Below are 12500 nucleotides of genomic sequence, written 5' to 3' on the forward strand. Positions count from 1 at the left end.
TTAATGTTGTAGTTGGAATATTGCACAATCTACATTAATTTATCATAAATCATTATAAAAATAATTATTTGTATAAATAATAGTAATAGTAATATTATATATAAAATAAATTCAAGCCTATCTCAAGCAAGCCCAAATTTCAAGTCGAACTCAAGTTAGTTTATCAAAAGTTTGCTCATTTGCCAGGGGCGTAAAAATGGCATAACTTAGATCTGGCCAAAAATATCATAAGCATAAAAGTAAAATCAATTACTACCTCTGAAAAATGAAGCCTAAAAAATAGTGACTTAATCTAGTGAAAGAAACTTGCGAATACACCATGTGTATCAACTCTCTTTCCACCAATGATTCTACCTGTAGAAGGCATGCTCAATGAGAGTATTCAGCCCTCATCCATAATCCTAAGTTCATTAATCAGTTGCCTATGTTGATCGTCCTATTCTATGCTTCTGCATCTTTTGGGGCTACGCTGCCGCTGCTGCTACCTTCCCCTGGCTCAAACAGTTCACTCTTCCGGTCCCGTTTGCGGACTCTTTCTGCATATTTGTCAAAGGCAGCAGTCAGGGCTGATCTCACATCAAGACTGGATTCCTTTTCAGCTTTTGATGAATCAGAGTTTTTCCCCTCAACTTCCACAGCAATATCTGTTGGAATAGATTCTTCAGAATTCTTGTCCTTGATGGGAGTTTCTGGCACAGCAATAGTAGGCCGACTGGAAACTCGCTTAAATGGTTCGTGGAAGGTATCATACAGGCGCTTCACCTGCAATGAGGAGTTTGAAGTTTTACCGCGTGAATTGGATCAGGGTCCAAAAAAGCAAAAAGTTACAGCAAAAAACTAAATCAAAATCTTTATTAGCTTTTACTCAGAAGGAAATTCAGATAATGAATCCATATAATCCACATTTGCAAGCATGCATTTCTGGCATGTGATCGGAATTTTTGAGCAGGCAGCAAATAGCTTTAGATCATAATTTTTGTCAACCAATTTCAGAGAAAGAGTCAGATAATAAAAGCCATATAACCGATAAAAACTTGCATCTGGCAGTATGGCAGTTTCATCAGAAGCTCTGAGTGGGTAGATCATGGTAAGTATTTATCAAATTTATTGATTTCTATAGAGTGAAGCTGCATACGGAAATGTAAGAAAAATTTTTATTTGCCTGCGCACCACCAATAAGCTTACCAGCAGACTGCGCTGGCGCCTTCTTTAAGAAATTGAATTTTAAAAGGCACACAGCATATAACTATGCAACCGCTGAAAATCAGGCATTAAGGATCTTCTCAAAGACATAGTTTATTAAAAAAACTCAGTCTCACAGACAAGAATCACAATTAGTACAACTGATCTAACCCTGGACAAGAACTAGCAATCTAAGTTATATTTGTAGATTGTTTATGACCAAATATTTGCTTGGAAATGGATGAGAAGGCTGAAACGCTAATTTACACAATGCAGCAAGCAAAGATATCAGAGTTAGGAAAAAGCAGTGGAAAAGTTGAAAATGACGAACCTTAAAGTCATCTACAACTAGATCGATTACCCCCAAGAAAAAAAGGAGTCCATAAATAGACAAAAGATACTCGCATGTTACATCTAAAGTTGATCTTTTGACAGTCACGAATATGGGCTCAATTACGACAGTCAGACAATTTTATGACAGCTAGTAGTTCTCAGAAACCAACACCTAAAAAAGGTGTATGATTTGGAGCTCCTGAACACGTGGCAAAGGTGTGTGCCGTGAGTTGTTGTATCTTAATACTCTGAGGTTCTCCATTTGCAAAGCTAGCAAGTCACAGAAGTAGTTTCCGGTTGTTCTATAAGGTTATGAACATCTCTTTTTTTATGACATGCAATAGATGGGGCACAAAATCCGCCTTACCTAAACTGTCTTGTTATATAACAGTGAATCCTCATTGGGTATGAGTATGACAGAACTAGGGAGACCAGAGATGGCCTTGATGCCTTGCAACTTTGTAAGACTAAGTGGAAATACACTCAATTATTAGTTCGAAATCGACTCAATTTAGTCATAATTTATCAGTTTTTTGACCCTGTTGCATTCGATCATGACTCCTTACAACAGTAGAATTAATCATTTGGACAGTTGACTCAAAAAAGTCTAACAGTTGTTGGTTTAGAACATGCAACCAAAAAATTGCATAATGATGAATATGTCCTGATGAATTTAAAGGCAAGATCTCATGACAAATTTAAAGGCACCATGACCATTAGATAGCGTACTGAATAAGTTTTCAAACAGCTCAAGAAGCACATGAATTGGAGACTGGAAAGAGGAGATATGACCATTTTAGTAGAAGCACTACAATAACTGCTAAAATTTATGTCTGGCCATTACACCAGCATAGATGACACTTTTGGCTGTATGACTGCCTTTTGAGTCTTTATTAATTTGTTAGGAGTTACTAGGGATTCTAAGACTCCCAGGTCATTTGGGAAACCATAGAAACTATAAATAACTCTTTTACTCATCCTTAAACAATTTAACTAAAGTTGAAATTATTTTGAAGTGCTCATTATTCTCTTGGTGGAGTACTAACTCTTCACCAACCATGCGGTGCCAATTTCAGAAGAGTTTGATGACATTTCAGTGCTGATTTTCAAAGAGGAAGACAACCGGCCATTCTTCTATAAGTTAATAATGCCAATTCTACATACAAGTGACAGTTTTGCCTGATGCTGATTTCCCACTTGTTCTCTCTTCCCCTTCCTCATTACACTTATGCTTTCTTCTTTAAATACTTCTCCAGATTATATATTAATCAATCCCGAAGTAGGAGAGGACATGTAGACCCATTGTGTAGTATCAGATCTTGTCCCTTACTCAAGCAATATCAAAATCCTGAAACCACATCTTAAGTATAGTTGCTTTTGCAACCACAACCTCTAATCTTGTGGCATATGATCAAGCCTCAACAGTGAAACTAGTAACATAATGTTGTGATATTATTCTATCATTCTGAGGCAGACACAAATGATATCCTCAAACCCTCATTTCTTAGGGCTCTAAAATTGAAGGCCTAGTGTCAGTGAATAATAGACTATATATGGAAATGGCATATGTAGAAAAATGACATTATTTAAATGGAAAAATCAATTAAAATTAAATTAAGGTTTAACTGAAATCCAGCAAGACCTAGGAGGAGGGGGGTAGGAATGTTGCAGCCATGTACTTCACACCCTTGAAGCTGAACTTTTTGAAAATAGATCCAACAAAATGCTGTATGCCTAATACTGAACAAAGAGAACCATGAAAGATTCATGTACACTCCATATATAACACTCAAATTTTCCGAGTAACAATATCAACCAACTAACAAAAAATATAGCCCTTTCATATGTAGTCAGCACTATAAATTCTTTGCAAATCATTCCAATCAAAAGCAACAGAATGCTCGATTATAAAGAAGCACATGCTTAAAATATTTCCGGGGTTACATAAACACAAACCCAACACTATCTTTTGCTGTGATTAAAACAGCAGGCAGGTGAAAGCTAAGTAAAATGAACCAAGACGTAAGCTGATTCAAAAGAGTAAGGAGTTAGAGCATTCTTGAAAACTTCAACATAATTAAAAGAAAATTGGTAAATCTTTTTTGAAAAAGCTATATGCATGTACAACAAACACATGGACCACCAAATGGGACAAATACCTTACGCTCACCGATGCCTGGGCAACGAGCCAAATCTTCCATAGAAGCATCCATAATATGTGAAAGTGACTGCAACATGTAGGAAAATTCGCTGAATAATGAACATGCAATATTATTAAGAATGAATTTTTTCAAGGCTTGCACAGAGAAGCTCTAAAGAAAAAAAAAGGAACAGAAGACAAAAGCTAGTCCTAGACAGGTAAACAAATTCATGGTTAAAAAAGTGGTTGACATATGCATCTATGACACTAGGAAGAACTGAAATTAAAAGATGCAGCATTTCTTTCAGGAAACAGATTAACATGATCCAGGCTTACCCCAAAAGCTGAACCAAGTGTAACTACATCAGTCTTGTTAACATGTCGAACAGTTGTAAGTGCATGAGTCAGCTGCAAAAGTTTAAGAAATTTAAGTAAAGCAAGTATAAATGGTTTCGAGTAAAAGTATACAATATTTTAAAGGTCTAATATTAGTTACGGGAAGCTCAGTTACTAATCATTTAATAAATCCCTTGATAATATGATTAAAAAGATTATTAGATAACTTTCATGGTTTAAGAACTGAAACAATCTGATTTTTTGAGAAAAAACAAAATGACCGACTCCCTTAGGTTAAAAAACAAAATAAACCTTCACTGATGTGACTGGGATCATAGAAGTAGTTGAATGAGAAGGTTATCACCAGTTAGATTTTCAAAATAAAATGTCTCATTTGTTGCAAAGAAATAGGTTCAACTAAATACAGCTATTTTTTAATCAATTTTAGTTATCCTAGAATAATTGATTTCGTTCAGCAGATAAGCAATCCATCCAGAAGAAATGTATCAACGCTTGATAGAAGTGGTCCTTAAAAATAGATACCCGTGATAAATAATCAGTATCCATCTGTTCACGAATGCTGTCTGCAGGTTTGTTTTCATAAACTTTAATTGTCTCCAAGTACCGACCACATTCTTCCAGGCTAGAAAAGAAAGAAAAGGTAGTCAAGGTTGAAGCCTGAAGGTATTTCTCAACTATTTTAATTGTATCCCGTACTTTACAGGAAAACAATACACAACACAGGATATATGGACATAGCATTAAATACCAAAAATAGATTGTAAACAAAGTGATGATATTTTTGCAGCTCTAGATATCCATGCAAAACCTAGGAAGATATCTTCAGACACAACAGCAATGGCTTTGATTGTTCCTGCATGCTTTTACAAATTAAAAAAGCATAACTATTTAATTAACAATGATTATAACAAATAGAAACGACTTTACTTCCTACATACCTGTACAATGCCAATCCCTACTTGGATGGCGAAGGGTAAAGGATGATGTCAGACAGGTGGACAATTTCGGATAGGAGACCAAAGAATGAAAGATTCCTAACATCAGATTTTTCCTTGACACACATGAATGGTATAAAAGGATAAACAGATTATCAAATAGACAAAATTAGGTGCAGGTTAATTTCTGGTATCCTATCAGTAATTCCTGATACCATAAACAATGAATTTAGGAAGAGGTAGGAGAGCAAAAAATTGAGCGGCGTGTCTCAGGCTTTATCGTGCATATATTATTTATCATGTATATTCCAAGATATTGACTAAAGGATGTCAAAAGCAAAGGGTGCCCTTCAGTCAACAAGGCCCCATACTACCAAGGTGCCAGATGCCAAAAAGGCACTTACCTCAAGAAAGCAAGGCACTAATTTATCAAAAGTTCAATAATGGCACTAGAAATAAATACTATTTGTATCTGAACAATACAAATATATAAGATTAATTACTCAAGTTTCAATAGCCTAAATCATGACCATCATAAATATTAGATATCATGTTTCACATCTTTCAAAATATCACATCAAAATACCACTTCGCATAACATGTTTTTTAACCGTGGTTAGTAAAATTAAACCATTAGATATCTTAAAATAGCTTCAAAGTTCCAGCATAATGGCAAAACACCACTTCCCAAAACATGAAAACATATTTTTAAACAACACAATGCAAAGGAGTAAACCACCGAACATCCTAGAGTAGCCCTTTATTTACAAGGGCTCCAATAGAACAAAATCAACATCACAATAAAATTAACATAGTTCTAAGAGAATGAGAGAACTGGATAGGAAGAACAGTGCCGGACATTGGAGAGGCGCTTGCTTGAGCACCTCTTGCTATCGCAAGCACTCTCCTAGGTGTCGCCTTGGTAAACGCACCTTGTTTTGGGATTGTGGAGGCGCTTAGAGGTTTCCTCGCCTTGCCTAAGCGCCTTGAGAACCTTTAACAACATCAAAGTGACTCAGCCTTGTTGGTAAAATAGAGTACAAAAATACCCTTGCTTGGAAAATAATTTAAGCTCTCCCAAGCTGAGACAACTTTTAATTTTCTTATTGAGAAAATAATTTGCAGTCCAAGTCAAACATTAGTTCCAAACTGTAACAAAAAGCTTCCTTGTTTACAACATGATAAATATAGGTAATAGGCTTCCAACATATACGACATTATCAAATAAATAAAGGATATGATACCTCCAACCACATAAAAGAGTGCAGTCATGCAGCATTGCTGTCCTTGTGACTTCAAGCAATGGTTTGACAACATCTTCCTGAAAAACTAAGAGTAATGAAAACTGATCTTAAAAGGAAAAGAACTGAATGAAAGAACGGAAAAAATAGACTGCTAATCTTTGACAGTAACTTCTAAGAATCCAAGTAATTTTAATCAGCCCAAGCAGAAAAGGTGAAAAATGTCCTAAATGGAATAAGGAGGGCTTCTCGCAATTAGTGGAGCTTACCACATCAACATGGCACAAAACAACACGGAGCTTAAAATTCTTCTGCAACTCTCTTATTCGATAATATAAGTAGTCTGGATGAAGAAGATGATAGCGGAGACTGCATATATCGGTGAACTCAATTAAAGAGAAGAGAGATGAAAGAAGCATACTAACAATAGAGATATCCATATCCATGTAAGAATAGCAAAAGATAGTGATATGAACAGATTCAAGCAACTAATATTTAATGTAGGACCAACCAACGATAGCACTAAACTCCACATTAGACATAAGTGCACTTACTACTAATATTTAAGAAAATGGACCATATTATTCATAGAAGATATAATGATAATATCAGAGAGCATAAAACTAAATGATAAACTGAAATTAAAAAAAAAGGCTTTATAGTATTATGGCCTAAAAAAATATAAAGACAAAGACAGAGTATATAGAACAAAATTTTGATGGAAACAATAATTAAAACAAGCCTCAGTAACGCTTATCGCCGCAAAGGCCTTCCTATGTTTGGTTCAACTATATCAGATTTACTGGACACAAAAGTGATTGATAAGAAAATATTTATAGAAGAATAGTTGGATAGTTGAAGTGCAGACATGCGTATGCAATGTTATTTGACTAATGCAGTCCTTGTCAGCTCAAGAAAAAAAAACTTACTGAACAAAAATAAGTTCTACAATGTTGTATGAATCAAATGTAAGGTGATTAGACTACGAAGATGATAGTTGGCAAGGATTATAATAGAAGAGGCATAGAAGTCGCACTAATTGAGGATAAAGCGGTAAAGAACGGATTCAAATGGTACAGACATTTGCAACAAAAGTCATGGTAAGGAGAGGTGCATGAAATTTGTTTATGAGACTAGAAACAGAAGGTAAGATTTAGGCTAACATAAATGAGATTGTGAAAAAGGGTAACAAAAAATTTGGAGTTACTTCGGAGATAACCAACATCAAGAATGATTCGCAATAAGACTTCATAAAGCCAACCCAAATAAGTCAGGACAAGGCTTGATTTTTTTTTTCTTTTTGAAAGGTAATTTAAGTTATATCTGGACAGAGGGGAAGCTTAATGGCATGTTAAAGCAGCAATAAACCAGTTTATCGTACTGTAGATAGGGAAGGCTGAATCGTGCTCCAACAATAGCATCTCCCATGGAACATGCCTTTGACTGGGTAGTTTTCAGCTTATCTCCCTTTGTTTCAGGAAATACAGAGAAGCTAATGGTTACATTTTCTGTGCGCAATTACTCAAACATAATTTTCTGACAACCAAACCAGAGAAGAGATTATAGGCCAACAACCGCATATCCATGATCCTCAAACAAAGGCAATATCTCTATTTTACTTCTTGGAAAAAAAGGATGTAGAAAATAACCCAATAACAAAGAAAGGAAGAAAGAGAGCATCAGAAGGGGAAAAACCAGTAGCAAATGTGCTTATACCTAATATAAAGAGCACAGGTGCTCTGTCCTAGCAAGTAGTCACAAACAACATCCGCGAACGCCCACCGCACGTTCCTGATATGCTTAAGCAACGGATTCCCCCTCTGCGCGCAAAACAAGCGAGCAAACAAACTTTAAAAAAAAAAAAAAATCTCCCAATTAGGCCTTCAAAAATCAAGAAAGAAAGGTCACCCGCCTGCCGATGGCTAACAAGAATTGCGTTCCGGTTCTGAGCCGACGCAATCGCCGAAGAATAGAACGACGAAGGAGCAGAACCGGAAGAAGACGAAGCCGCCGCCCCCGCCGGCAGCGTTGGCGTTGCAGAAGCCTGGGGCTCGGCAGCGACGTGCCTTGAAAGAGGAGAAAGGTTAGGATCGGGGGGCGAAGAGAAACGTGGAGGGAGGGACTAGGGAGGGGAGCTCACCTGGGAGAAGGGTCGGAAGTCGGAGGAGGAGGGGTGTAGAACTCGGAGGCTTTGATGAAAGAGAAGGCTTGAGAGAAGGACGGTGGCGGGGGAGGGTTGTAGGGCTGAGGAGCGGACGAGGAGGAGGTGCCTCCCCCGAAGACCTCTTGGTACGAGGGGATCCTTATGACGCCCTTCTTCTTGTTCTGCTCCTGGCTCGCTCGCTGCTCTTCCTCGGACTTTTTCTCCATTCTTGAGAGGGGGAGAGAGAGAGAGACAGAGACGGAGCGGAAGGCCGCGGTCGGGGCTTGGAGTTCGCTTGTCGCGAGTCTACTTATTAGAGCAGGATGGGTTTGGGCCGGTCCGTAACGATCACGATGCCTCATCTTGTTGGGCTAAACAGCTTGTAGAGGAGTCCAACGTCTACAATTTTCGAGCTGCAAATAATTGCAAATGAATTGAAACGAGAAGGGCTTTGGAGAGCTTGATGAGTGGCATTGCTACTACTAGCGTTTGGCACTTGCCGTGCATGTATGTATGGAAAAGCATCGATAGATCGGAGTTCGATCATGTGAAGCGCTTCTGTGCATTTAAGCAAGAGGAGGTGAACAGCGATATGATTCCTTTTTCTCTAGTATCCTATGTTTTTGGAATTTTTTTAAACATATTGTATTATAGGGGAAAGAAATCCATGGTCTGAGAGTCGATTTGCATGCTGGACTCTTAAAGCTTTCTAAGTGTATATTTAGAAAGTGATGATCAGTTTGGTCTTGTTTTTTGAAGCTTATTTCCAAATCTAATGCCTATTTGAGCAAGGGAATGGTTCTGCGAATAAATTAGGGGGTGAAAAGGATGGTGGCAGTGCACCTCGACCGGTTTCAGGCTATGCGTATCTATTGGGAAGAAAATGATATAGCAGACTAGTTTTTGCTTTCATAAATAACAAACTGATGACACCAATTGTTGTTATTGATGGCATGTTTGCTACTGTTTATTATTCTTATCTCTTCTTCACTTGCTGCTTGCAAAAAATATAAATAATTTAATGATTCTACAACCTATAATTTGTTGGATTTTTATTGAAATCTGAATCTTTACCTCTATACAAAGTTATTTACACCTAATCTCGGCAACCTAAATATTACAAGTGCCATATGGATGAGACTAAAGATCAATACAGATAGAAATCACATGTTTCCTGCTAGATCTAACAGTATTCGGCTATGATATACTAACCATAATAAGTGTAGAAACACAGGTCAAAGGAACAGGACTCGGCTAGAAGAGAGAGACTGAGCTAGGAAGAGGTTATCCTAAATCTCCTTCTCCTCTTTCTCCCACTAAATTTCTCTCCTTAACTTAGTCTCCCTCTCGGAGAAGAGTTTCTTGGGAGAGGGATGTAAGGTAACCTCTCCTAGGGATCATCACATTAGATTACCCCTAAATCCCAAGGCTAGGAAAGGGAGATTGAGTGGCTTAATTATATTAGCTCTTGGGTTTAAAGGAGGACATGTGAGGTGATATAAATGGAGAATTGAGATGAAGGGAGAGCATGTTTTTTTAGTTCATGCTCCTTAATTTGCAGGGATAAGATTGTATACATAGGATAGATTAGTCTATGGTTCACAATTCAATCCTAAAAATCTAAGAATTATGGTGAAAATGTGGCAAGTCTTTATTAGCTAAATGGTGTGAGGAGAGAATTGAAGAGGTAGATGATCAAGATTTAAAGAGGGTATGTCGATTTAATTGTGCTCTTTTGGAATGGTATATTAGAGAAAAAGGAGAAGGGTTCGGATTATGGAAGAGAGTTTGATCTAATGGTGAGGACTGGAGGATTAGGGAAGAGAGTTTGATTTAATAGTAACGAGGAAAACTAAATAGATAAATTTAAATAGACCTTCTCCTCATAAGGATAGAGGAAGTGGAGGGTGAACGGATAATTACAATATTGTAAGAGAGAGGGGAGTGATATAATGATGTAGGTTAATATTGGCAGTGATATGAAAATTATTTGTTCTAGCCAAAGGGTTTAGGGTTAAGACGTTGGGGGAGTATTTGATGGCCAAAAAGGAGGCACCAAAATTGAACTAATACATGTCAAGGATGTGGCATCTAATGGATAAAGTTGGTTACAAGAGAAATATTTATATTTGTCATTTATTGGGGCTAAAATTAGATGGAAGGAAGGGAGCATGTGAGAAGTTGGATACGGGGCAAAAGTAGACTGAAAATGGAATCAAGTTAGTTAAAAAAAAACAATGTGGTGGAGGTCTCTTGGGATGCCACTTAGCTAGTATTTCTAAGAAAATAATGATGGTTAAGAGGGGAGTTGCTTCATGATAAGAGAGTATGGGGTCGTGGGATGAAGATATTAGAGGATCCAATGATATCTAAGCTTTGTCCAATCCTATATTAGGTTCATGAATGGTTGAATTTGCATGCAAGTATAGAATTAGAGGCTAAGTAGGCTCATGTACTATATTTGGCCCTCAAATTAGGATAAACTAGATTAGCTCAGATGAACTAAGATTTCAGTTGGATCAGAGTTTAAGTCAGAATGAGATTTGGATTGGATGGACCTGGGTTTACTGCTACTGTGTAAAGAAGTTATTCTCCCTGCAAATGTGAAGGTATCTAGCTCTATATTTAATATTGTAGATACTAGTTTAGGTAGAAAAAGAAAATTCTAGATAATTTTCTAAGCCATAGGCTCCTGCTTAAATATATTTTTTTTTAGTAATATCAACAGTTTGTGCTAGATCTTCAAGAGAAGTTCTTAGAGGTAAGGTGCTAGCCAACTAAGCTAACAATTATCAGCTAAGAAGCCTTTTTTATCCTCCCCCCACCCCTCTTCAAAAAAAAAAAAAAATCAGAATACATACATACATACATATCTTTTAAATCAATCTAGAGAGAAACTTCTTATTCAAGTATCTTTCTTTGGTAATATGTTGTCTTATGGTTCAAATCTAGCATGAAAACAATCGAAATCATTGTACTAGCATGAAAATAATGCTATTTTCTAAGTTATAAGACAATTAAATTTAGACGATGCTAGATGTTATGCACACAAGGTAGGCCAAAACCTTTAAAAGTCAGCCTGCCGCTCCATTAGGATAAATCCAATTGTTGCAAGAGGGACGACAATTGGTTTTTCTGTATCTCGTCAATAGTTGTTAATAGACTAAGTGGATCATGGAGGTCAAGGATGGGTGGCCAAGTTTAACTCTTAGATGAAAACCTCCTACTTGTTGGTGGGGTTGTGTATGGGAGATTCAGCCTAACCTGGGGGTAAAAGAAGGTCATGCCTATTGTTTTTTTGATTTATTAATATATGGAGAACATAATGTTAGGAACTGACCTTAAGATTTAGGCTCATTGTGCACCACAAATTTTTATTAGTCCTGTGGACTCATCACCAAGGGTTGCTAAGGTCGTTGAGGACCCAATAGGGTTAAAGAGGACTTGGGCCATGGATGAACCCCCTCTCTCAAAACGATCCAACCATGACGAGGTCATTACAAGATTGGGTGGGAAAGATTATTAGTGCCATAATGATTAGTAAAAAGAGTGACACATTGATTTATTAGCTTTGGCTTGTGAAGCATATTGTGGTATGCTGCCTCTCCCTCTAATTGCCACTTATTTGCTTTTAATTTCGATTTGATGCCTGTAGCTACCAATTTGCACCTTCTTCCATCCACAGTTGCAGCTCATAATCATAGAAATTAGTATCAAAAGCCAAATATTACTTTGAAACGAATACCCGTGGTCCTGAGGCTATAAGCTTTTTAAAGATGTTTGCAAACACTAAAATTGATTTTTAAATTCCTTTCATGTCATTTTAATTTGGTCCTTCAACGCCGCGATTGTGGGGCTTTGATAAGATTTACCGTTGAAAGTAGTTCAAGTTAATAAACTATACCTACGTGTATCAAAAAGAAAAAGAAGAAACTATACCTGCATATATCTCCTCCATATGGAAGATACACGAGGGCTATACAATAAAAACTAGCTTTGTTGTTGAACCTTCTTTTTGGTAGACTAGAAACTTGACCCTATTCTATGACTCTTAATACTAAGATAATTAAAATCATCACTCCTTTTTTAATGTTTAATTATATATACACTGAACTTTGTATGTGTGCGGGTGTGTGTGTGTGTGTGTGTGTGTGAGAGAGAGAGAGAGA

General features: G+C 37.0%; 1 protein-coding gene across 1 annotated transcript; it reads right to left on the reverse strand.

Moving 5' to 3' along the window:
- Nucleotides 1-137: 137 nt before the first annotated feature.
- LOC103717364 (DNA excision repair protein ERCC-1) lies at nucleotides 138-8624 on the reverse strand. The gene is made up of 9 exons (XM_008805713.4): nucleotides 8329-8624; nucleotides 8101-8254; nucleotides 7905-8008; nucleotides 6458-6557; nucleotides 6192-6268; nucleotides 4535-4634; nucleotides 3992-4063; nucleotides 3675-3743; nucleotides 138-762 (listed from the first exon to the last, which is right to left on the reverse strand). The coding sequence occupies exons 1-9, from the start codon at nucleotides 8556-8558 to the stop codon at nucleotides 442-444; spliced, it is 1227 nt and encodes a 408-aa protein (XP_008803935.2). The 5' UTR covers nucleotides 8559-8624; the 3' UTR covers nucleotides 138-441.
- Between the last annotated feature and the right edge of the window lie 3876 nt (nucleotides 8625-12500).

Source organism: Phoenix dactylifera, chromosome 2, assembly GCF_009389715.1.
Source record: "Phoenix dactylifera cultivar Barhee BC4 chromosome 2, palm_55x_up_171113_PBpolish2nd_filt_p, whole genome shotgun sequence".
NCBI classification, from domain to species: Eukaryota; Viridiplantae; Streptophyta; class Magnoliopsida; order Arecales; family Arecaceae; genus Phoenix; species Phoenix dactylifera.